Genomic DNA, 27744 nt, shown 5'->3' with positions numbered 1-27744 from the left:
AAGTTCTTAAAGTCCTCTGCTGAGTGGGTCCAAATCCCCCATATTTCATCCAAGTACCTAAAGTATTCTTTGGAGAGCTTGTCACATTTGTTGGAGCAAACCGTTTGCCCATTTCTGTGCCTTTAATTTGTAGGAAATATTATGTATTGAGCTGGAAGTCATTTCTTGTTAGGCTTAAATGCAATAGCTGCAAAATATCATCATCCTGTCTGTTGTCCGTTGGGTATTTTTCAAGCCATTTCTCAATAGCTAACATACCAAGGGGAATGTCAATATTGGTGTATAAGCTCTTTACATCCATTGTAAAGAGCATGCACGGTTACTTTATTTTGGTGTTTTTAATTGGTGATATTATCCGTCTTCGCGCTGGGATCCCTTTAGGTATTGTCCAGGTGTTCATGGGTTCATGTATTTCAGGTAAGAAGTAAAAAAGTAGTGGTCTGTAGGGAGCTTCCCCTTTTAATATGTGCATTGTTTTTTGTCAGGGATTTCTTTTTTTACAGAGTTCCCAGAATGTCAGCTATTCGAGCGGCTGTATCGCTATTTATGGGTTGGTCTAATGGTATGTAGTAGTTAGTGCCTTGTAATTGGCATAGGGCCTCTTTTATGTAATCTGCATGGTCCACTATGACCACAGCATCTGCTGGTATTAAGACGATACTTGTGTTGTCCCGTCTGTTCTTCCTCTGTGGTGAGGTTGGGTTGGTCTTTGGTTTGTATCAGTTTGCCAATTGTTTGCTGATCTGTTTCTATCAGTCTTAGTAAAACCTGGGGTAATTTATCCAGATCCGGTTCCCATTGGGATGTTGGAAGAAAGGTTTTCTTTTTTCTGGAGGTGTTGCAGGGTCGAAGTATGTGCAGAGTTTTAATCTTCTTATATACTGTGAGAGGCCATTTCCACTAAGAACAGAGAAATGTCTGGAGTTACAACTGGGCAGTCTGATGTGTGTAGAGGTCCGTATGGTGCCCCCAAAACCCCCCAAAAAAACTTCCCTCCACGAAACCCCTAAAAGGATGGCATTCGTGGCAGCCCTACTAGCCAGGGGTATATATTAGGGATGGTACGGTTCATGAAAAAACACCCGAACCGCTCGGTTCGCTAGTCTCGGTTCGGAGCATGTGTGTACCGCACGGTTCGTCAGTACACTGTTAATGGTCACTAACCTCTTACTGCCGTATTATACACCTATGTTAAAACACTAACTTGACACTAACTAAAGCTGATTGGACGATCGCGTCACATGGGTCTGGCTGGTCCCTAATTTCAAAACAGACTGTCATGGCGGCTCGTTTTGCTGAATCTGTCTTCATTTCAGATCAACAAAGGTCAGTTTAAAAGATTTTCGTCAGATTTTGAGAGACACCGAGCCGACCGCTCCTCAAGTGGAGTGGGGTGCCGCTGCAGGTCACGTCACCTGCAGAAATGTCCAGTGGGAGAGAGGCTGCCCAGAGCTAGAGGATGCGCCAGCGTCGTTTATAGTCTGGTGTGTGGGAACATTTTGGATTTCATGGTACCTATGATGAAATAAAACAATATATAGAACTGCCACTGTGTGCATGTTTTGTGCAACATGCATTCAATATGCTAATTTTAGCTATATATCGTATGCTGAAGTATATTCTGGAGTGTTAAAGATTAAAAGAAAAAATAACAAGAACCGTACAGAACCGAAAACCGTGACCCTAAAACCGTGCTACGAACCGAACCGTGGGTTTTGTGAACCGTACCACCCCTAGTATATATGCAGCTAACTGAAACAAGATCTAATATAGGACCACAACTACAGAACAGAAAAGGACATGGACAATGTAAATGAGCTTCTTCGATTCAATGCAGGTTGGTTTTTGATTGTTAACAGAGATACAAAAAAGGCTTTGCATGCTGCCTGCTAAACAACACTGCGTTATCTTTATGTTAAAAAGGCAAGAATATGTTTAATGCTATGTTCTGCTAATTTGTACAGGGGAATAAGTCATTTTTGTGCACACTTTATTGATTCAAGAGCATAATTTGATACCTGCTGGATTTCTGAGATATTAATAGAATATAATCCTTTTAGTTTTTGTTTTTTTTATCTGTATTAAACCAGCTCAGACAGACCCTACCCATTAAAAGTGTACAGCACAGACATCTTTCATACCATTTCATGCATTGCTCGTATTTATTCTTCAAAAGTTTTCTTTGCTGAGCTGATTTTGAAACAGGCCTTTACTTCATTTTCCTCTAGCTATAGTCTGATGGCTTGACCTTGTTAGGTCTGTTTCTCTATAACATATTCACAAGATTCAAGTCCAGTCATTTGAAAGTGCTGTTTTGATGTCCACCCTAATTCAATAGTATGTACATAACTTTAATTTGCATTCATTACTCAGAGAGCCAAAGGAAAAAGTTGTTATTGTGTTGTTCTGATCGATAAGTCCTTGAATATAAAATTACTCAGAATATAGGGATTAGAATATATTGCTTTTTCTTTTGAGAAGCTTGTACACAAGAGATGTATCCAATGTAATCCAACACCAACCTCTTTTTTTTGTCATCTTGTAGTCTACCTGACATCAAATTGTAAATATATTTCATCATCTATGACATGTATTCACAAGGGTGTGCAGGTGGATTACAAATCACCACATGGTAACTACAGAAATAATTCCTGGAGAATAAAAAGGAGTGTTGATAAAGAGATTATATTCCTTCTTTTCAAATCAGAAGAAACTAATAGGATGGGCGTAAGGTCGTAACTGAAAAACTCTACTTGATTCAAAGACTTGACTGTAAGGCCCCTCTGAAAACTTTATCCAGATTATCCAGCATAACAGGACACTGTTTCTTGATAGACGTGTTGCTGTTGAAGATTTTAAATGTCATTTTTTAGTGCGGTGTGTACTGCTGTCCTTTCATTTACTCTGTTCCAACAGTCTCTAATTAGAGGTTACACACTGTCAAGACACATTTACATACAACAGATCCACTGGTATTTTTCTCTTGTACAGCACTTTGTGACTTTGTCTGTAAAAGGTGCTATATTAAAGGTCCCATGGCATGAAAATTTCACTTAATGAGGTTTTTTAACATTAATATGAGTTCCCCCAGCCTGCCTATGGTCCCCCAGTGGCTAGAAATGGTGATAGGTGTAAACCGAGCCCTGGGTATCCTGCTCTGCCTTTGAGAAAATGAAAGCTCAGATGGGCCAATCAGAAATCTTCTCCTTATGAGGTCATAAGGAGCAAGGTTACCTCCCCTTTCTCTGCTTTGCCCGCCCAGAGAATTTGGCCCACCCATGGGACCTTTAAATAATCTTGTTATAATATTATTATTTCTTTTTTTTTACAAGAAGCACCAACATGTGGAAAAATAAACAAACTTCTGTGCTTACTGCACATCACACTTCTACATTTTTTAATGCAGTTTACATCAACAGACATGTTGGATACTGGCACATAAAACACAGTTCCGTCGTTTGCCCTGCGTCATACCACACCGGGAGTTTCAGAAGCGGGGTGTTTGGCCTATCCCTACTGGAGCTCAAGCCCTTTGACTCCCAGTTAAACGCCCCGTGGCTCTGGTAAAAAAAGACCTGGCACGTATTTTCTGGGATGCGCTGGCAGAGCATTCGACAGTCTCGGTGCTGCGTACGTGAGGCTGTGATCACCAACATGATGTGAAGAAGATTCCGGTTACGTTCTACAGTGGTGATCCCCTAACTTACTTGTGGATCATTATCAGGATCATTGGAATGTCATTTGGACTAGAAAAGTGTAGTCGGATGGTATCAAAGAGAGGTAAGAGGGTCACAACTGAAGGGGTGGAACTACCACAAGCCAAAATACACAGGGTAATGCCGGTCCTGAGGAGCTAGCTGAAGGGTCTGAGCCATCAACACATATGTTCTGCCAGTCATTAGATACCCAGCTGGTATAATAACCTAGCCATAGGAAGAGAGAGAAGCCACTGATATCAAGACAAGAAAGCTCCTCGCAATGCATGGAGAGTTTCAGCCTTAGTCCAGAACCCTGAGACTATACACCAAGTGGAAGGAGGGTGGCAGAGGACTAGTAAGCATCAGAGCCACTATCCAGGATAAACAACAAAGATCCAGGACTCACTACGAAGATGGCCCCGAGCGATGACCTGGTAAGTGAATATCTCAGGCAGCAGAGACCCGGTGATGAGGAAGCAGTGGAAGAAGAGGAATCATCATGGAAGGACAAGCCCTTGCATGGCACGTACCACCAACACGGAACTAATCACGGCAGCACAAGAACAGGCGCTGAGCACAAGATCAATTGAGGCCGGGGTCTACTATATCAGACAGGACCCCAGGTGCAGGCTTGGTAAATATGCCCCTGAGACAGTCCAGCACATAACAGCAGGGTGTAAGATACAGGCAGGTACGGCATTCATGGAGCGCCATAACCAAGTGGCTGGCATAGTGTACAGGAACATCTGTGTTGGCGAGATGTTGGGGAGTATGGGCTGAAAGTCCTGAGGTCAGAGTGGGAGGCACCTTCAACGGTGGCATAGAATGACAGAGGTAAGATCATATGGGACCTCCAGATTCAGACTGATAAAAGGGTGGCTAACCATTGTGGTTGAAAACAAGTACCAAAAAAATACCAAGGCTTAGAGAGCCTGAATAACAAAGTCATGAATTCACATTTTTTTCTAAAAAAAATAAACAAACTTTTTCTTATTAGTGGAAAAGTTAGATCTGGCTGGGTTAAGATATTTACAGTGACTGTATATTTACAGTAACTTTTTTTTAATTGACAATCAATATACAACACAAGTGTGATTCAAGTCTTTTCATTTAGATGGAGATGAACTGGCTCAGTGTGTGGATTCACAATGTTAATTTTTACCGATCTGCTGTATGAATGTCCAGTTTTTCCAATAGGTAAAGCTGTAGCTTCCCTCTGATTGCGGTTTCCATCTTCCACTTGCCACCGGCCACTCTTTTATTTCCTGTCCAGAGTCAGAGAGAATGACACTGCCTATTACTAAAGTCCCAGCTCTGTGACTGCTGCTGTTCTCTTTTTATATTCTGACTAAATGAATTAAGTAATCTCCATTAACTCTCAGTGGAGTAATAAGAAGGGTCAATACTCTTTGGCCCAGCTATTCTTTAGATTTGGAGGGCTCCCTTCTGACCTATTACCGAAGGTGATTCTCATGATTCTTTTGTGGAAAGATGGCTCTGGAACTTAGCTCTGCCACTTCTCTTTCTGCCAAAAGACAAAATTGGCCTGCGGGGGAGAAGAAAAGTTGTCATTAAAATTACGTATCCCTTGACCCCACTTGAAGGTCGTATACTGGCAGCAATTACTGAGTGTGACTTTAAGGAGAGGAGAGGAGACAAGAGGAGGAGAGGAGAGGAGAGGAGAGGAGAGGAGAGGAGAGGAGAGGAGGGTCCTTAGTGGAGACAGGCTCCTGGCTTATCCCCCTGGGGGAGAACAAGGTATGTGTGTGTGGGGGGGGGGACTGGAGGGTCCTCTAGTAAATGTCAAAGCCCTCAAAGAAGATTCTCTTAGAAGGACAGACATCAAAAATGTTACTGATGGGACAATCCACTCACATCTGGTAATCATGAATATCAATATTCCTCAACAGCCATGTTGTTTAAAGCTTTCCATCAGCTGTTCTAAACACTGCTGTATGTGAGTCATATGCCATACATTTCACATTTCCAACGTGTTTGTGATCAATTGGAGAAAGAAAAGAGGTGGGTAGAAAGGATGAACAGCCAACAAAGAAAACAGAAACTTGATGTAATACTATACTTCAAACTGAACACTCAGTGTGACTGACCACAGAAATGCTCAGCCACACATCCTGTAGGCCTATGTATTTGCATTGTCATCTCATTGTTATCATCTGAAAACCAGTGGTGGACATATTTTAACTACATTCACTCAAGACCAGTTTCATTATCAGATAGGCTACTTGTACTTATCTTGAGTATTTATACTACTACTACTACTACTACTACTACTACTACTACTACTACTACAGTACAGTAATTTATGTTTCATCATCCTTCCAAAATATGAAGCTGTAGGCAACATGAAGCTGTTCCTGTAACTTAATTAACTGTAACTGCAACTAAATCTGAGAGCTGGTATCAGCAGCACCCGAGGGATCAGTTCAGGGGTCTGGGCTGGTAGTAGTGAACGGTCTGGGTCACGTGACATCAGCTACAGAGCTCCGTGCTACAGAGCGGCGGTTGCTAACTGTTTAAGCCGCTACAGGGCTTTGTGATGCGGCTACGGTGCTCCGCATGGTGGTTCGTCAGGTCAGCGGTAGTTGGTGGTTCAGTTACCCAAGAATAGGTAACCCTGAGCAGGGTACAGAGCACCGCGAGCTGCCGGTCGTTGTTGGTGGTACGGTTACCCGAGAATAGGTGACTGTGAGACACAGAGCACACACCCACAGCAGAATATCACCCACTTCAGTAATTCCGCTCAGCTCTACGGAAGGTTTTAGCATTTTTAAAATCACTGTTTTAAAATCCACAGTACGCTCCCGGTGCAGCACCAGACTACAGACACACAGGTAGAACCTATCGTGGAGCATTTAGCAAAGAGACACAAATTATTATTTATCTCATGGAGCATTTTTTAATCCTTCAATGTATCTGCAAATATAGGAATTTTTTTGAGAACCAGCTTCTTTTGTTTCTTTTTCACCCATTCCCTTCCAGTTTCTCTCCCTGGCAATGTTGGTGCAGCTGACTGGCTGAGGGCGTGGCCGGCTGAGCTGGGTCTCTCTAACAAGGCACACCTGGAATTCATGTTGTTATCACTCCACACATAAAAGCCCGGTCACGACTCCACTCCTTTGCCAGATTTTCCTGTTGCTATCGGTAGAGTGAAGTGGCTCCTTATTCCAAGCCTTCCTGGTGTGTTTGAAATAGATAGATAATTCATTTTATTTATCCCCGCGGGGAAATTAAGGTTTCTTCGCAGCCAGGTACTTATATACATTTACAACATAAAACACTACTATTAATACAGTACAATGCATTAAAATGCAATAAAGTACAGTCACGATACAATACAAATGCATTTAAAAAGGAAGGATACAAATACAACTACAGTGGGACTGCATAATGAATAAGGTGCAGAGAGGAGATAAGGCAAATATATATGAATGTGTTTGTACACAACATACGCGTCCATTCCAACACAGCTCTACAGCCAGCATGTTGTCATGGCAACCACCAGCATGGTGTTGTTGCATCAGGCGAGCCAATCACAAGTGAGAGGAGAAGGAATCAAACTTAAAAGTTCAAGTTTAGTCGTTTTCTTTTTATTTTTTTTTGTTCCTGCATTTTTGACTCCTGGACTAACCACAGTTTTTTTTCCATGTGTACAGTCTCCAGTGTTCCAGTGTTCTCTGGCTCAAGTAATTCTTCAGTACAGACAACTTTCTTCATCTGCCACGCCAACCAGCCCTCAGCTGCCACCACCTGCCCCCAGCCAGTTCTCCAGTGAACTTTAAAAAAAAAAAAAAAAAAATCTTAATAAACACTCTTGCTACAGCTGATACTGTCCTTCTATGACTGCTGGACTTGTAATAATAACCACTCAGTACTCTGTGGAAGTACTCCGTGTCAGAGCAACACTCTACTGTAAATGTATTTACCTGATTTACATCAGTACATTTGTATTTTTTTCTCATACATATGTGACTTTTGATAAGATGCATAACTCCTATTCAGTTCATGTTAATGTTCATTAGATTTATTAAAATGTTTTAGGATGTTGGCTAGGATAGGTCGTCGGGTCGCAAGTCTCGCGAGAGTTTCTTGGGCAAATCTAGGGTTAATAATAACTACTCCCGTAAGAAGGAAGTTGTTTGGAGAGAGCCGGAGGGAGACAGAAAAGATGGCGAGTGTGAAAGTCGCCATATGCCGTATAACAGTCAGGGCCCTATCTTGCACCGGGCGCAGCGCGGCACAAAGCCCGACGCGAAGCCCGGCGCAAGTGTCTTTGCTAGTTTAAGACCATCCAGCGCCCACGTTGTTTAAATAGCAAACGCACGTGTGCCCATCTTTTCGCCCATGGGCGTGCTGGTCTTACAGGGAGGTGTGTTCAAGTGCATTCTGGGCGTGCTGGTCTTACAGGGAGGTGTGTTCAGGTGCATTCTGGGAGTATTGCTATCTTGAGGCAGCGGGAAGCGATCGCACCATTGACCAACAAAAACCTGGTCTAAAGTCAATAACACAGAATTTCATTGTTATTTTAACAGCAAATTAGTAAAATGCTCCTAGGCTCGTGCACAGCGTGCACACACATGCTTGTTACACACACAGGGACGCACAGCAGCAAACAAACGACACAAATCCTCCATCATAATAGCAATGCGCCAAGGTCCAAACGCGCCTGGCTTTTAAAGGGAACGGGAGATGCCACTCTGATTGGTTTATTGCATGTTACGCCCAAAACACACCTATGAATTAATTAAGACACGGACCCTCTTTTCCGCCGTCAAACTAGCAAAAGTGAATTTGTACACACCCTAAACGCACCTGCGCCAGGCGCTTCATGCCGTGCACTTAGATCGTTAAAATAGGGCCCTTAGTGTTTTTCATGTTGGACTGTGAACAGTTTGCCGGTTAAAGCTCTCTGACGTTAGCCTAGAAATCTAGACGCACCAGCGGCAGCAAAATTATTTTGCAGCCAGGGGGGTCTAGGCACTCTCCGTTGACTTTTATTTTATTTTATTGATTTATGTATTTGATATGGACAACGCTCATTGATCAACAGACAAGTTACTTGCTGTAAACAAGCCAGAGTTAGCTACAAGTGCTAGTTTCCATCTGTTGTCCCTAGCCAGGTCTTAACAGGCACCCTAAAATACAAAAAGAAATACAAATACACTAAAAATTTAATAAATACAGTAGCAATGTAATAAATACAGCAGGAATTTTAAAACAATATGAATATACCCTCAAACAGACAATATATTGCTCACCTCATCTAATCCTCAACTTAATTACAGTATAAAATACAGTATAAATAACGAAAGAAAATAAAAGCAAAGTATGTTCATGGGCTTACGTATTTGGTGTATAATTACAATTGTAATTGTCCCTAATCCAAGATTTAAGATGTTTTTTAAAAGAGGAGAGACTATTACACTCCCTTAACTCATTGGGCAGACTATACCAAAAAATTGTGGCTCTGACAGAAAAGGCTGTGCTTCCAATCCTACTTTTTCTAAATTGAACTATGCAGTCCCCTCTGGTGGTTGCTCTGGTTACTCTATTGACCTTATCTTTCTGTTTTATAAACTGGCACAGTGGTGGTGGAGCAAGCCCACGGAGTACCTTAAAGACAAGACAGGCATCAGCAAAGTTTCTGAAGTTTTCAAAGCTAAACATGTTGTGTTTTTTAATTATGTGACATTGATACCCTTACGGTCCAATGTCTTTAATGCCTGCTTATAAAGTGCTCCAATGGTTGCAATTTTGTTTTATTGGCTTGCAACCAGCTAGTTAAACAGTAAGAAAAATGTGAGAAGATCATCGCATGCAAGAAGAGCTTTGCGGCCTTCATTGGTAGGTATGGTCTTATGTGCTTAAAATTTGCCAGGTTAAATTTAACAATATTGGCAACCTTTGTATGCTTTTTAAATGAGAGTTGTGAGTCTAGGATGATTCCCAGATATTTAAAGTCAGATACCACTCTAACCTTCTCTTGGTTAACAATTACCTCAGGATCATAAGTCACAGTAGTTTGTTTTATAGTAGCATGAATTAGTTAGCCATATGGATACCTTACTCATTGCTTCAGTCAGTTGTTGTGCAGCTTGTTGTTTATTTTTACCATACACATAGAGGACTGTGTCATCTGCATACATTTGTAAATGTACAGATGGACAAACAGTGGACAGGTCATTTATGTAGAGACTGAACAGGAGGGGGCCCAGTATAGATCCTTGAGGTACACCCATTTTACAGTTTAGATATGTAGATTGAGTGTTGTTAATGTGTGTGCTTTGTTTTCTGTCAGTTAAGTATGATTTCATCCATTTGATTGCATTACCACATAAATTAAAATATGATAGTTTTGACAAAAGAACGTCATGATCGACAGTGTCAAATGCTTTTTTTAAATCTAAAAATATTGCGCACATCACGCCTCCTTTATCTAGATTAATTTTGATGTTCTCGATAAAAAAGCAGTTGGGTGTTTCTGTGGAGTGATTACTATGAAAGCCAAACTGCATTGGGTGCAGTGATGTATGGCCTTTACTAAGATAAGTAGTCAGCTGTTTCACCACCCATTTCTCTGCTACCTTGGATATTACAGGTAGTATACTGATAGGCCTGTAGTTCTCCACCAGTGTTTTATCGCTGGCCTTGAAAATGGGGTTTACCACAGCTGTTTTCCAGGAGCTTGGGAAAATACCTTGTTTTATTGATAGATTAATTAAATGTGTAAGAGGTTTGATTAAAGACTGTTTATGAGTTTTTAAAAATACAGAATCAAGACCAAAGGCATCTTTAGCTTTTGAGTTCCTTAATTAATTTATGGTATTCTCTACCTCAAGTTCACTAATTTCCTCAATTCTAAAAACAGGTTTGTCAATATCAATAGGAATACTCACTACATTACTAGCAATGCAATTCTGTGTCAATTCCTCAACTGATTGGATAAAAACATTGTTAAAAGTGCTTGCTATAATATCATCTTCTCTGGTTATGATTCCATTTAATTTCAGTTCAAGTGCTGGTGCGCAATGCTGAATATCTTTCCCAATTAATTTATTATGATTGTTTCAGATTAATTTCCCATCTCCCTTTGCATCATCAATTGCTTTTATATAGAAATCTGCTTTGGCTTTCCTTATGTTCCTTACTACTCTATTTCTGAGGGATGTATAACTATATCAGTCACTTCTAAGTCCTGACTTAAGTGCAATCTTTAGTGAGGAATCTCTGTCCCTTATCTGTTTCCAGAAAGCCTAATTGAGCCAAGGTGGAGAATGTTTGTCTTGGTCTGCGTCTCATTGTTCTGCTATATGAGGATATTATAGTATTAACAGTGCTTGAAAAACTTGCGAGCTGGAAAAACCAAACTCTGGTCAGGCCAATCACATGGTGTATAGAGTCGGTGGGCGGGCTTATGGCTGCTGCTGCTGGGAACAGCGGTCTTCTGGAAGACTTGGAGTTCAGCTTTTCTTTGAGAAAAGAACAAAGAACGGCACAGGAATCATTCTTAAAAAAGGAAGATGTGTTCGGAGTTTTGCCGACTGGATACGGCAAAAGTTTAATCTATCAACTAGCTTCTCTTCCTTCTTCGTTGCTCTGGTTGGTTGTAGCGCTATCCTATTACGTGCAGAGGGAATTTGAAAGACAACCATTTATCCTGCCCCTCGGATTGAGTCCTGTCAATGGTGAGTTCCCAGACCCAACATCTGGATGTGGGTCTGGCTTGTCAGGCTATTCTGACGTCAGTCAGGGGTCAGTATATATACTATATATATAGGTAAATACATAATATATACATATATTTTTTATTGCTCCATTATATCCCAATTTATTCCGGTTGGCGACTGTAGTTTTTATCCAACATTACTCAAACAGGAGGAAATAGTGCATCATTTGTTGGGGGAATCACAGTCATGGGTTGTGATTAAGCACGATTAATCGCAAATTTAAAATACTAGGATTTACTTGTAAATGTGCAGTATTAAAATAAATAAATTAGGGCTGTCAATCAATTAAAATATTTAATCGTGATAAATCATGTGGTTTCCATAGTTAACTTGCGATTAATCGCAAATTACTTTCACATTATCTGTTCTAAATGTACTTTAAAAACTGTATTTTTGAAGTTTTTAATGCTCAAGGGGTGTTTGAGACTGAATGTACAGTGGTAACTCAGTTCACATTAACAGTTCATGCAGACAACTTTAGTCTTGAGGAGAGAACCATCTGGACCCTTTTCTTTCTCCATTTATGCTCAAGGAATTTGGATTCTTTGTTTTTCTTTGGCTCTTGAGCTTCTTTTGAATGGTCATTGAATTCGTTCAAAAATGGAAGTAATGAAGCCTGTTACTCGGACTGGGAAGTCTCTCTTTAGATGAAGGGTGTGGCTCTTAAAAGAGCCTTTTATTTGTGATTCAGGATAAGGTTTAACCTCTGAAGCCGTATGGAAGGGTTAGGGTTAACCCCGCAGAACGTGCTTGCTTTAATCGCGCATTTAAAAAAATGAGTGCTGTTAAAAGGAATTTGCGTTAACTCGTTATTAACACGTTAATTTTGACTGCCCTAATATATATATATATATATATATATATAATATTTTCAGCGGTGGATGAATCCACATTTGTTGCTCTAGTTAGTATTTGTGGCAGCAGGACGGTGTGTGTTTGAGATTGTGTCAGAATAAACTGCAGTGTGTGTATTGATTGTGATGAGGAACATGTCCCGGAGTGCAACAGTGTGGCTCACTGATGAGTTTCAATAGTTTTTGGAAAACAATGGAGCGGTGTGACCCAGAGGAAGCAGATAGATCGGGCTGGCTGGACCCCCCGCTTGTGTTACAATTGGAACCGATCGGATTCCAATAAAGAAAGGATTCCATTAGAATCGTAGCCTGACAAGCCAGACCCACATCAAGATGTTGGGTCTGGGACCACACACACATCTTCCTTTTTTAAGAATGACTTCAGTGCCGTTCTTTGTTCTTTTCTCAAAGAAAAGCTTAACTCCAAGTCTTCCAGAGTCGCGGCCAAAGCCGATTCCAAAGACTGCTGTTCACCAGCAGCAGCAGCCATCTTCTTTGTTTTCAAGTAGCAGGGAATTCACGCGGAACCGTCGCAACTCTGCCATCATTATGTTAAAGGGAAATTTCACCTCTGGAAAGCTGACTATATCTTTAAATTGGGTCACTAATGTAGTAGAAATGTGAAAAGAAAATTGAAATTGGTGCCTTCTAGGCCGAGATAAGCCAGAAAATGTGTTTTTGGCTCATATGGATGAAAGACACCAAAACCCAGAATGCACTTGCTTTGCTGCTGTATGAGGCCACTCCCAAGCCACGCCTACCCTTTACAGACAGACAGTGAGACGATCAACTCAACAAGTGTGTTTTATTGTCATTTCAACCATATACACGAAAAAACGTTTCACCGTGGCCCAAGTGATGTTACACATTTAAAACATGCTTTTTTTTGCCACAGCTGATACATTATCCGGACTTCTTTCAGCGGATTGATTGATAGCTCCAGAGTGAACAGAACTGTGTCCATGGCAACGCTCTGTTATGCATGGCAACGGTGTGTTATCCTTAGCAACGGTCTGTTATCAAGAAATAACAGACCTCATTCTACATTAGAATTCAACCAAGCCATGTAATAAAAGAAGGCTAACTCATAGCTACTAGCATTAGCTCTTGGTGGGCTGTGGTATAAACACAGCCGTACATTTGCGTGGGATGTAGCTAGAATTGTCGGCATTTTACAGTCACAAACTCCACCAGCAGTTAGCAGTTAGTTGGATACAAATCACCACATTTCTGCAACAGGCAGTCCGGGGTAACACAGCCCACCTCCACTAGTAGTCTTACCCGGTGACCGAGCAGCAGGCTGGATTGTCCACAGCAATATTTCCACAACAACAAAAACACAGCACAGCAGTCTCTGAACTCACGTTGGGAGTTTCGTTGAAGTTGGATGTAGTCCAGTTTGTTTAATGAGCGGACACTTGCAAGCAAGATTGGTGAACAGATGGCTGGCTAGCGTTAGCTTTCCACCGGCACACTCGTTCAACGCTCCCCGCTGATGAGGTCACTTTACCGGCCACAGGAATCGAGCACCACGGCTGGTCTCCGTGCAGGCAAAGCTTGCGTAGTGTGTGGAGTATTGCGTCTGTAATAAAGTGTCCTGCATATTCTCCGATCTGTACCAATGTATCCCGGTGGTACACGTGTGTGGTAGTTTGAATGCACATAATTGTTGTTCTAACATTTCCGTCGGGATGAACTGTTTCTGCTCCTACTGAGAAGCTAAGCGAGGATTCAAGATGGCTGACACTCGTTTTTTCCTCGGCAATCTCTGGAAAAAGCCGACAGTCCAACCCCCTATGGGCTATGTGGAACGGCTCCTAGTACAGGCTGTAGTCTTTTGCCTCTGGGCAAAAAAACCTCAGATGACGCAAAAATCGTCATTTTGCGTCATCTGAGGCTTTTTTCCAGACCCACAATACAGAGATCTCCCCTCTCAGGGGGACATGAGGGAGGGAAGCATGGTCATTCAAAAATACTACCAGGTTTCTACTGATACAAAGCTTAATGCTAATCTGTGAAGTTTCCCTTTAAGCCTGCCCACCGACTGTATACACGATGTGATTGGCCTGACTAGAGTTTGGTTTTTCCAGCTCGCAAGCCAACGGAGAGTTGCTAGACGACCCTGGCAGCAAATTACATTTCTAGGCTATTGGAATCGTAATTTTCGAAACGATTCCAAGTTGGAACTGGTTCTCGATGCCCAACCCTACCGGAGAATGTTAACAGCGGCAACCTGAGGAAAGTCACTCCTCCATGTTTATACTCATTTCTGAGATGGATATAAGGCCCTCCCCCGCCCACCTCTCATTTCTGCCTCTGCCTTGCTATAGGCAGAAACTCAAACGTGACCCATCGGTGACACGGACCCCTAACAAATGCCATAGCGAGTAGATAGCTACAGACTGCAGGCCCATTAGTGTTGTGGAGGACGTCGGTCTGAGAAACATTCCTAGAATCGCAACAAATGACGGCAGGTAGGAGATTTTACAAGACGCACCATCACAAGAAGAATACACGAGTTGTATGAAAAGGAGAGGACCGCAAAAGCGACAACTTTCCAACGTGTTACTCTCACTGGGAACTACTGGACATCACTGGGTAACCATAATTTCCTCGGAGTTCCAGTGCATTATATTGATGAATAGTGGGCGCTGCATTCACATGCTCTGACTGTAATGAAAACAGAGGGGAGACATTATGCTGAAACATTTGTGCTTCACCTCACTCTAACAGGGACATTTGGTACTGGACATGCTGGTTATGCTACTCCCTGATAAAAGAAAAAAAAATGTTCTGCTGTTATCTCAGAAATTGCCTGTTTTAATGTTATGATTGTGGCTCAGGATTTTGTGGGCAGTTTTATTTTATATATAACAAACAGGATAACATTAATGCCCTGGCAGTGGCAATAAGCTTTAATTTTGTGTTTGCTTTGATTACATTGTTTAAGTTGAGATTTACACTAAATATTTTATTGAACTGCTTAAACAAAATGCTGATGTTAAGTGTTTGCAGAACAAATGCACTTTCGTTGATATGGCAGAACATTTAAAATAAAATTGCGCTATACACTACTTTTGAATTCATTATTGGATTTTGCATATAACAATGCGATTAATCGCGATTAATCAGGGAAATCATGCGATTAATCGTGATTAAAACTTTTAATCGTTGCCCAGCCCTAATATATATATATATATATATATATTCTTCTCATTATGCATATAGATACTATATGCATATTACTACATTCCTTTTTACACTCTGTTTCATTCATTTGCTATCCTGTCTATACAAATACTATTATACAATTATATTACTTCATTTATATTTGATTTGTTAATATATCTTAACTGCAATATATTTTGCTTGTGTGTTTTTCTTTTGAGTGCCATTATGAGCATTGTTGAAGTGTCCCAGGCTGAAGACTTCCATTGCCAATGACTTCTGTTATTGTTGTGCACATAACTAATAAATAACCTTAATACCTTGACACACACTTGGTAGTACGTACATTCATTGTTTATCGACAATAGGAAAATATAGAATATCACCAGATCTAAACTACTGGACCAGACGAAAACAATGTAAAGACCTGTGCTTGCTGATAATGCATACACTCATGTACTGTCACCACCATCACACCTGAAGACATCTGTCCTCCAGTCACACACACACACACACACACACACACACACACACACACACACACACACACACACACACACACACACACACACACACACACACACACACACACACAAAGGAACATTTCAATCTGGGTCATGCATCCAGACATCCAGAAAAATGTGTGACAACATAAAGATCTGGGAACATTTTATCAAACACGGCTTTCTCAGAAAACACTTGATTACACCCCCGTCACAAATAGTTTTTATACGTCAGAGTGAAAATTGTCTTCTTTTGAACATGCAAAAGCATGACATTACCATTTCCCCAGTGCTTTCTGTTCTAGCACTCTGGCTAATTAGATGGGTGATAGGAGTGGCACTGATTGGCATTATAAAAGCTGCACTATCACTCCTCACTCCTCTCTCTCTCTCTCTCTTTCTCTCTCTCTCTCTCTCTCTGTTCAAAGTTGCCATCAGAGGAATTATTTAAGATAAAAAAAACACTATGGAAAAAAAGATTCTCCCCTGACAGATATTATCATTACAACCCTTTATGGTAAGCGCTAACTTACTTCTTTCCCCCTTCCTCTCTTTGTTTCTCCATCTGTGCTACTCACTCTGACTCTCTCTCTCTCTCTCTCTCTCTCTCTCTCTCTCTCTCTCTCTTTCTCTCTCTCTCACTCTCTTTCTCTCTCTGTGTCTCCCAACGGGTAAAAAAGGCAAGGAGAGAGGAAGGAGGAATAGAAGAGTGAGTGAGCTCTGTCAATTGGAGTGAGTAACACTGCTAAGTCTGGCTCCACTACAAAGGTTAGCAGATCTGACTGTCAATAGTGTCTTGTGGGTGGGAGGGGGAGGAGACATGGGGGTAAGGTGGTGGGGGGGCGGTCGCTTTGAGAGAAAGAGATACTTTGATATTTCGGAATGTTAGAAGGGTGAATGTGGAGAACTGGAGGTTGGGGATCTAATTACCGGGCCATAATTGGGGGCTGGGGAATAGGTTGCCGTCCTCTCAACTCGCTGCAGATCAATTATGTTAAGAGAACATCTGTAAGTAGAGCTTAATGAGGTCCATTAGAGCAACATGCGCTGCCTTCCCTAACGGTGCTTGTCAGCTTCTTGGATGAGCTGGAGTGTGCTGCTGACTGGGGACCTGGTGGAGGGGCTTAAATAGAGAGGAGGCTCCACTCTCCGCAGCTTTTTCCTGCTAGAGAACCAGAGAGACACACATAGACAGACAGACAGACAGACAGACAGACAGACAGACAGACAGACAGAGAGACAGACACACACACACACACACACACACACACACAGGGGGAGCCAGGACGCGCAAAGCCGTGGGGAAGCAGAGTTTAGGGGTTCAGTGTGATTTGACATCCCAGCAACAACTGGGCAGAGAACCAACTGTTCCAACTCCTGTCGCCAAGTTTTCTTTACACAATCTGGAGTTGCTGTGAGAAAGTTGCCCTGTGGACACTTCAGTCAAGAGAACAGAGAAAGAGAAACGCCGCTGCAGCGACCCTGAGAAGAGGTTGTGGGCATCCCCTGGCTGTACTTTTAAAGGTAGGCTGTGTTCAGTCCTCTGCGTGTTTTCTGGCTTTCCGCAAAGCAACCCGCGAGTCCGCGAGCTGCGCAACGAGACACAGATACAAGCAGCATGCAGCTGCTGAGGGCAGAGGACCAAAACCCTCTGCTCATCAGAGAGGCTGCTGCTGTAACGGAGCGGCCGACGGTGCTGAGGATGTGCTCTCTGGGTTTGGTGCTCTCATTTGATTTGTTGTTGTGAGGGAGGGATGGGGGGGGGGTTGGGGGCTGGGGTCAGGCACAGACAGAACAAGCGTCTCCTCTGTCCGTGTGCGCACATGTGATGGGTAGCTATATAAAATAATAGGGGGTGCGTGCTTCCGTTGGCATCTCCTCCATCCTCCCACCTTCACCGCTGCCTTCTGTCTCCATCTCCCATTCACAGAACAGAAGGGCACCGGGAGAGAGGTGGCAGCCTTTACACACTCTACACACACTATACACACACTCTGCAGAAAATTGCATGATTACCAAGATAGGCCTCCTTGAAATAATTCAATCCATGACAAAAGCTAATTACTGGCAGGTAATACGCTGTCAGCTTTAATGCTTCTCATCACTCATAATGGCGCAGAGAGCATTTTATGACCCATCTCATTATCGCTGCATTTTAGGCTGGAGCCGCATGCCAACTATTGACTTGCATCTCCTCCTCCCACAGCCACAACCCTCCCCTAGCAGAATATTTAAGGGAATAACTTAAACCTGTCAGGCTGTGTGCTTAAACCTGTCAGGCTGTGTGTTTGGAGCCCTGTGTGGAGGCGTGAGGTGCCCTAACATGTGGGGCTGGTGCAATAACAGGCCAAAGAATCCTTACAGGAAGGGTTGAAAAATAAAGAGTTTAGAGAGAGGCTGCCTGCGTGTGCGCACACGGAGAATGAATGCCAGAGAGAGGAATCAGGATTGATTTCATTGTCCATATTAGATTTGCTTCCTCTTTATTCTTTTCTCAGACTAGTCTAGACTAGAGCCGAGTGAAAACACACCACATGACCAACAACACAGGGAATGCTGATGGCAGTCTTTGCAGGCCACTCTTCTGACCACAGAGAATCCTTCGGAGGGACATTCAGTGGTGCTACAGTCCTGAGTAGCCTGGTTTAATGTAACACAACAACATGTTGAACTCTCTCTGGACCTTTGGTAAACTACACCTGGATGAGTCTGGTTGGTGAAGGACATGTCAGTCAGGTGTCCAGACCCAATAATGTGTCCCTGAAGACACATTGGTGTCCTGTGGACAGACCTATAGGCTACCTGTGTTTCTGGCTCTAGAATAGAATGAGGCGCCGCGCGTCTGCGCGCACCCCGGCTCCAGAATTGAAGGACGTTGGGAAGAAATGGGCGTTCCGGGGGCGCGCACGCGATGCTTGCTCCGTCATATAGTGGAGCGGCTGCTAATAAGTGAATGACCTTATATCGTGGCGGTGTAATGTCTCAGCGGTGAGGGTACCGGGCTGTGTGACTTCTCCCCGCTGCTGCTGCTGCACCGACTCCGCACGCTCTCCGAACGCTCTCCGCACGCTCTCCGAACGCTCTCCGCACGCTCTCCGCGCGCTCTCCGCGCGCGCTCCGCAGGCTGTACGGCGGGCGGCTCAACACCTGTAGCTGTGGGTACTCTCCTCGGATCCACGTGGAGCTCGTTGCGTCCATCCTGAAGATCAGCGCAATGCCAGTTTGGTGAACTTTTTAGTGGCCAGAGGGACAGAGACTTAGCACTTCACACTTCTGCTTCACTTGTTGAGAAAGGTGAGAGAGCTGAGACTAAGATACTCATTTAGCCCACATGTTCCAACAATAATCTTTTAATGTTCTCCATCATTCCATCCAAGCTGAAATGAATGCCAATGTGCTTGGGTGCAGGCCTGTGAGATGTGAGATGTGAATCCAGCTGTGTGAGTGTGTAGTACTGTTGGCCGGTGATGCCCGCTGCTTGCTACGTCAAAGCGCTGATTAGGAAGGCAGCGTGCAGTGAGCGCGAGCCTCCGTGTCCGTGAGCCAGGCGGATCAGACGGGCTGTGTGCGGCGGAGGGGAAGCATCTCTTTGTCGTTGCTGACTAAAATAGTAACCGAGCTCCGGAACGACGGCAGGAACAGAGCCGCTCCGCAGCGTCCTCTTTCCCCCCCCCTGCCTCTCTTTCCTCCTCCCCGGGCTCCGTGTCGGATTGTCTCCCCACTGTAGGCTAACAAAGCCCCCGCTGCCAGCCTCCCCGCAGACGGCGGCTCTCCCGGACCAGGCGGCTCCGGGTTGCATGGTGGTGGTGCTTCGGCTGCTTCAGCGCTTCAACAAATGCAGAAAAGGGAGAAAAGTTTCGGTAAGAGCTGACTTTATGAACGGCCCCGTTTCATGTTGTTGTTTAGTGTTAGCGGTGGAACCAAGCTGCTTTTAGCCCCGCTGTACAGAGAGCTGTTACCGCTGCTCGGGTGTGTGTGTGTGTGTGTGTGTGTGTGTGTGTGTGTGTGTTTGTGTGTGTGTGGAGCTGCATGGCAGATTGGGTCCGTGTGTTAAATCCGTTATTGGCCTTTAGCAGCACTCCGCTGCCATGGCAACAGTAATTAAAGTGATTGGGTGAAATGTCAGCGTGTGTACTAGCAGGCTGCTGTCCGTCAGTCTCTAGCCGCTACACAGCGGCTCACAGGGGGGAGACGTGCGGCCGAGGACGCGCAGCTGGCGGCCGCAGCGCGAGCTCCTACATTGACAGGGTGCACAGACACACACACACACCGCCCGCACCAGGGCTCCGGGGCAGCTGGCTCTCTTTCCCTTTATGGAACATGGAGCTTTTGTTCTTGCACTTCCCCTCGGAGCGCTCACATTCCTGCCATGCTTGTCCCCTTCTCTTCTCCCGGGTTGATTGCACAGTAAAAACCTCTGCCTTCTTTTGGTTTGCTAATGAGTCGCGGGGACTTTGTAGTGTTAACGAGGCTGGACAGAGGCAGCAGCGCGCGCTGCGCCGGTGGCCGAGCCGAGCCGAGAACCACCACAACCTGTGTTTCTCACTGTCTTTGCAATCGATTTACAGTAGAAATACATTGGTTTGTAGGTATATAATGTGTGTGAGGCGAGGGGAAATGATGGTTATGAGTAGTGACAGGATTCCAAATGCTCTAAGCCCGTTTGCAATGCAACTCAGGACTGTTAACCTCTCAGTCCTAGTTAGACAACAAAAGGGCTTCTCCATCTTAACTTCCAAGGCAGCCGCTAGTTAACAACATTAGACCACAACCTGCAAATTGAAACTTGATAGGTCCATCCCGTTGTGTGTGTGTGTGTGTGTGTGTGTGTGTGTGTGTGTGTGTGTGTGTGTGTTGTGTGTATGTATGTGTGCGCGCTGTAGTGTGTGTCAGAGCCCACTGTTTACATCAGTGGGCTCTGACACACGGTGACCGCAGATGGCTGATCTGCACTGGGATGGCTCAACCTTTCAACTTTGTGTACACGGCCTGGCTGTAGTGAAGTTAATGCACACCACTGACTGGCTTCCAGCGAGGAAGAGAGTCCAGAGACCCCAGCGTCCTTCAGCAATCAGGCAATGCTTCCATCACCCTCTGAAAGAGGAAGAGGAGAAGAGGAAGTTTACAGCAGTTTTTCAAATGCTGAAACTAAGAATGATTAAGTGTGTGTGTGTGTGTGTGTGTGTGTGTGTGTGTGTGTGTGTGTGTGTGTGTGTGTGTGTGTGTGTGTGTGTGTGTGTGTGTGTGGTGAATGGGGGACAAAGGGGAGTGGGGGTGTGCCTCTCCTCAGGGAATGGTAGGAGAATACTAATTCCAGCCTGGTGTGAAGCCCCATTGCCCCCCCCCTCCCTCCCTGCCCCCTGATGGGCCAACAAAGGCTCTCCTCAGTCAGCTCAGGCCAAACAATGCAGGCCACTGCCTGTAGCCACGCCCCTTCACACACAGAGGAGGTCAATGTGAAAAAGTGTCCTGAAGAAATGTGAAACTGTGGCTTTGTGTGTGTGTGTGTGTGTGTGGGCTGCATCACTGCATCTTCAGCTGTTATTTTACAGTACTGGGACTACAACAGCCTCTTCATCTGTGCTGCTACATGAGGCTTTTGTTACGTCTTGTTTAAATAATCAAATACATTTAAAGCAGTGTTACATAACAACACTGCATGTCTGTTTCCTGGGAGGAACAGTGAAATGCAGGGGGCTCCTCAAACTAGTTTCCATTAAAAGTGTGTTTGTGTGTGTGTGTGGTGTGTGTGTGTGTGTGTGTGTCTCCAATCCTACTAACTAACTCCTTTTCCTTTTGTGCATTGCATTTGTGGGACACTACTTCAACAGCACACTGGCGTTTTTTGCTAGACGTCATTTTTAAATAAGTGTGCACTTAATGTTAAGTACCCTTCAGTACGCTGGACTTCATTTTAAGTACACTTAGTATCGTTTTTTTTTTTTTAGCTAAACTGGGACTTCTGAATACCACTGCCATTTAAACCTGAAAAAGATTATTCTTTAAAACTTCTTTTCTAAGGGCTTCCTTTAGAAAACCTTTCTCATCACAATTTACACATTAGATTTTTATTAGTTTGCACCGCCTTGCACCACCAAGGAACATCTGCAGAGTCTGCTTACTAACCTTTGATTGAATTTGAATTTGTCCCTAAAAACACCCAGCTCTGCTCCTGGCCCTGCACATACAGTAACATGGCTTGAACCTGACAGTTCCAGATTATAATCAGTGTTTTCTACACACAAGTGACAAAAAGATGATTTATTTTCACACCTAACATGTTGACATTGGGTCCATACAACGTACATCCATGCATCCATGTTATTTTTGGGCAATTTGTTTGAAATAAACCCATATTTCTGATACATAAAAAAAACAAGGGTTAAATTCTATGTTATTTGACAATAAAGAAATAAATGAATGAAATAATTACGAATGTTTTTTTTTCTCAGGTGTCTTATTTAATTTAAGTGTTATTTTAAACGTGTGTTAAATACATGAATATTGTACTTTTGACCACCGCTGCTGCTCAGAGATCGAGGAGCACAATGGAGACAAGTGACACCCGGCTTATCTGTCATCATTTCACTTTTCCTGTCAACCAAAATCTTCAAAACAAAGTTCTACATGGCGTACATGTCTTGTTGTGTTTCTTTGGTTGTCCTCCTCTGTCAGGGCGCCGAGTGTTTGAAGCCTCTCTCTGTGCTTCTCCGTCAGGTATACAAATGCTCTCCGTCCAGCCGGACACCAAGCCAAAAGGCTGTGCCGGCTGCAACCGGAAGATCAAGGACCGCTACCTGCTGAAGGCCCTGGATAAGTACTGGCACGAGGACTGCCTCAAGTGTGCCTGCTGTGACTGCCGGCTGGGCGAGGTGGGCTCCACGCTCTACACCAAAGCCAACCTCATCCTGTGCCGGAGAGACTACCTACGGTAAGCGAGACTGTGTGTTCATCCCATCCAGATACGGCTCGGTGTGCTGGTGTGTGCGGGGCGGCGCAGAGCGTTTGTATTCACAGGAAGGCGTTTGCTTTTGGCCTGGGACCCCGTTTTAAGGCCTCACAATTTGTCACAACCCAGCTATTAGAAAAGCTGCATATTTGACCTGTAAATTAGGGTATGGCACTCAAGTTTTTAATTAGTTAGACTTAGGTATATTTTGTTATCTTTTTATTGTCTTCTTTTCATTTTTTTTTTCTTTGATTATATGTGTTCTGTTTGTATTTATCTCAAATTAGCTTCAAATATGGTTGTTATGGCACCTTTCTTTTTTTTTCCAACCCTTGTGTTGTCCTCCCGGATCAAAATTAACACTCTTTTAAGACTTTTGTTTTTGTTTTTTTACCTTTTTGATGCTTTTTTTTCACGTTTTGCTTGCTTATTTTTAATGTTTTTAGCAACAACAAAAAAAGTCCATTACCGCCAATATCTTCACCACTAGAATCAACTCATTCACACTAGTTTTACACTTGTGTTTTTTGGAATGAATGGTTAATAAACCTCATTTATATGAAATTATACCTAATTTTTGTGTAAGAAAAAAGCAGAAATGATGATGATGCATGGTGGATGATTGGACTAATGGTTAAGATCAGAGGAATGAAGGTAATGGATAATCACAGATACGTCAAACGTTTAGTCAGGATAATGCTATGAAATTGAATACAACACCCACAATTCAATAAAAGTAAAGATCGGATCCTTAATTTCGCTTGCGAAGAGCGTTGCACGGAACCATCCGTGTTATTTCGGGGCAATTCGGTTGAAAGAAACCCAAATTTCTGATATAGAAACTTTGAAAATGGGTCAAATTTGACCCAAAGACAACAGGAGGGTTAAGATAACCAGGGCTGTTTGAAAATGAAGCTCATCTAGATTTTTATAATGGATTATGTACATGTAGAAATTAAGTTTTTCTTAAAAAGGTCCAACTTTAAAATATGGCAGCTTGTTTTGTTTTTTTAAGTGAAACTGTTAGCAATAAAAGAGCATCATAAGTAATAAATATCACAGGTGACAAATGATAAAGTGCAAAATTTACTCACGTGTCCGCTCCAGTCCAGCCATGTCACTAACCTTTCTGACAGTAAAGGGTTAATTATTCTCTCATAATAATAATAATATCATATTAATATAATAATGTGTTTCCTGTATGGAGAGTGGCTCTCTTTGCACCATGATTCTCTGACTGACAGAGAGAACCGGTTGCAGGCAGTGGAACCTCAGCATTTTATTGACTGATAGGATTAATTCATCTATTTTGTTGTTTTTATCTGGATTGAATTTATTTACTGGAATAGAGTTCACTCACCTGTTTATTCAGGAAAAGACTGAATCATTTCTTTAATTCACAGAAACAGACTTGTAGATCTTTTTTTATTTGCAGTGCAGCGTGTTTTGGAGTCTGGCATTATAGTTTATCAGTGTTTTTCCGTTATTGGACATAAGCAGTCGAGTTGGTAAGGTCCAATCCGTGATCACGGGGCAGACTCACTGCCAAAACCACATGTAGTTTCTGCATCTTTAAAAAAACTCTTTAGTAATACATGGGAGTGAATCTACAGTGTTTGTGTGCTCAAAATCTGTTATTGTGCCTTTTAAAAACAATTTAAAAAAGGACATGTGAATAAGAGGTGAAATCATTTCCAATATAAATCAGTATTTAGATTTTGTTGACCTCGTTTTTAGAAAATAAATAACAGAACATTTACATATAACATGAAAAAGGTTAGGGGTCAGGGTTAGGGTTAGGGGTTAGGGTGAAATGTTGGAAAACCATTTGAGACCCTTTATTATTACTATTATTATTATTATTATTATTATTATTTAGTAAAGTGTTTCCATCTCCCTGTTTTCCATCCCTTTAACATAGTAAAAGATGACTGAAATGAGTGGGCTCAGAGGGTAGCTCAGGTCATCCAGGTTGGTGTCTCTCTGGCATTTGTGTGTGTGTGTGTCTTTGTGCGCGTGTGCGTGTAAAATGTAAGTTGCTTTGGAATAAAGTGGAGGAGTCTCTGTTCGAAGTGTTGTTGAATAGTTAGCGTAAATAAATACTGCCGATCTGCCCGTCCCGAGTGCAATCTAATCTTTATTGATATTATATTTTGTTATATATTTCTTCCTACATAACACAGCTTTACTGTGCTACAGTGAGACTGGGCTAACATTAGGAAAGCTAACTGGGCTACTGTAAGACTGGGCTAATATTAGGAAAGCTAACTGGGCTGACATTAGGAAAGCTAACTGGGCTACAGTGAGACTGGGCTAACATTAGGAAAGCTAACTGGGCTGACATTAGGAAAGCTAACTGGGCTACAGTGAGACTGGGCTAACATTAGGAAAGCTAACTGGGCTACATTGAGACTGGGCTGACATTAGGAAAGCTAACTGGGCTACAGTGAGACTGGGCTTACATTAGGAAAGCTAACTGGGCTGACATTAGGAAAGCTAACTGGGCTAAAGTGAGACTGGACTAACATTAGGAAAGCTAACTGGGCTGACATTAGGAAAGCTAACTGGGCTAAGGTGAGACTGGGCTTACATTAGGAAAGCTAACTGGGCTGACATTAGGAAAGCTAACTGGGCTAAAGTGAGACTGGGCTAACATTAGGAAAGCTAACTGGGCTGACATTAGGAAAGCTAACTGGGCTACAGTGAGACTGGGCTAACATTAGGAAAGCTAACTGGGCTACAGTGAGACTGGGCTAACATTAGGAAAGCTAACTGGGCTGACATTAGGAAAGCTAACTGGGCTACAGTGAGACTGGGCTAACATTAGGAAAGCCCTTCTGATGTTTGAATTCAGAGTGACTCCCATTCACCGGTTTAGTGGAACGCTGGGTTATAATTGTTGTATTGCAGATTGTGATTACTTGCTCATTTTCCACAAGCCAATGACATGTGAACACACACAATGAAGTTTAATTTGACTCAATCAACACATACACGTCCTGCTGCCCCAAATGTGTATTAATCCGCCACTGAAAATAGTTCTCAACAAAGGCACCATTTCCTCCTGTTTGAGTAGCGTTTGCTAAAAACTTCCGTGACAATCTGTTTTAAACCGTTCTGAAAGAAAAACCAACCGGTCTTTAGTAGGAACCAAAGGCCTTATTGAGAGACAGACTGTTCACTGGTCTTTCTGGTGGCTACTGTGTCACTAAATGTGGTGAAGGAAGCCGTTGTTTTCCAACACCGGTGCATTCAGGAGCAGTGTTTGTGAGCAGGCGTGCAGGAAGACCAATTCCAACATGTTATTCTTTCATCTTCAAAGTTCAAGGTGACTGAATTGATTTGACGCTCGCTATCACACAAGTGGCCTGCGCGCGGATGCGCTCTGACATCTCCTCACTGCCGGCTAATGAATGGCAAATATAGAAACGGCAGTCGTCCACATCTGATCTGCAGAGCAACAAAGAAAGCCAGGCTCCATCACTGAGCCAATCAATGGCAGCAGCATCACAAAGCAATACAATTTCACACACACACACACACACACACACACACACACACACACACACACACACACACACACACACACACACACACACACACACACACACACACACACACCCTTACTCAAAAAGCAACATCAAATCTATATTATTTCTACTTGTGTTTATCTCATCTGTCAGCACAGGTTAGCAACAGGAGAGGAAAAAATAAGCATGACTACACATTTAGTCCATTATTATATTCTGTTGGCTTTAACAGTAAATTAGTTGGCCCTTCATTATACAGCCCTACCCCCTTCTCCAAGTCAATCCTTTTCTGCTTAGCAGGGTGGCATGTTATTAGGCCTGACATAACCAGGCGTAATATAATTATTCAGGGGTCTACAACCATGAGCCATGTGATCCCACACGCAGAGAAATAATAATCCTTTATCACAACACATGCACAAACAACGGACGAAAAAAAAAAACGTAGTTTCAGCAGTCCCTGTGTGATCAAATATGATGTACAGAGAGGAGTGTGTGTGTGTGTGTGTGTGTGTTTCTGTGCAACCAAGCCATCCCTTCATAAACCTGCGACTGCAAACATAATTACAGGTATTATCTCCTAGAGCTTGATTTGTGCTTTGCTCTCCGAATATGGAGAAATGCAGCAGGAACATTTTATCAACAAATGATCCCTTTGAGAGCAAAGCTTCCATTGATGATACTGGTAACAGTGCGACACCACTGTTTATATGCTGATGTGTGATTTCCACAGTACACAGCGATAATGTTTGAAAGGCCAGAGGAGGGGGGGGGGAGCACACAGACTGACACATTTAAGTTAGAAAACGCTGAGAAAATGAAGACTGCAGTACAGCGGCCTGCTGAGTGCCAGCACACACACACGCACGCACGCACGCACACACACACACACACACACACACACACACACACACACACACACACACACACACACACACACACACACACACACACACACACACAGAGTGGCTCCAAGGCCAGCTGCAGGCGTGAAAAAGCTGTTGGGCATCAGTTAATGGAAAACTGTAAATTCCAGGCATCCATTTTAAAGACAGCACCAGGAGAACACTTATTTATTTATCTATCTATTCATTCATTTTTTTTTAATCCAACTTCAATTTTCCTCTACAGTGGTTTTACTAAGATTGTAAATGCAAGCAAACTCACAGAGCCGTCAACATGGCTGGATTTATTAACGTTTTGGAAAGCTATCAGTGAGAGATAACCAACATGTAATAACTTACATCCCCCCCCCTTCAGAATCAACTTGGCAGCATACGGCCACCTTGTATAACCA

General features: G+C 43.0%; 1 protein-coding gene across 3 annotated transcripts in view; it reads left to right on the top strand.

Moving 5' to 3' along the window:
- The first annotated feature begins 16924 nt into the window (after positions 1 to 16924).
- The window catches only part of lmo3 (LIM domain only 3), a 45362-nt gene continuing 34542 nt past the window's right edge, over positions 16925 to 27744 (top strand). The window contains exons 1-2 of one of the 3 annotated variants that reach the window (XM_039792353.1): positions 16925 to 17492; positions 22686 to 22899. In XM_039792353.1, coding sequence (XP_039648287.1) covers positions 22694 to 22899 — 206 coding nt within the window. In that variant the 5' untranslated portion in view covers positions 16925 to 17492; positions 22686 to 22693. Of the gene's footprint in view, positions 17493 to 18900; positions 19263 to 19316; positions 19829 to 22685; positions 22900 to 27744 lie in introns of those variants that run through there. The other 2 variants (XM_039792352.1, XM_039792351.1) reach the window with 2 other exon arrangements.

The sequence above is a fragment of the Perca fluviatilis genome, chromosome 23 (assembly GCF_010015445.1).
Source record: "Perca fluviatilis chromosome 23, GENO_Pfluv_1.0, whole genome shotgun sequence".
Lineage (NCBI taxonomy): Eukaryota > Metazoa > Chordata > Actinopteri > Perciformes > Percidae > Perca > Perca fluviatilis.
The sequence above is the reverse complement of the archived record's forward strand: the minus strand, read 5'-3'. Positions and strand labels throughout refer to the sequence as shown.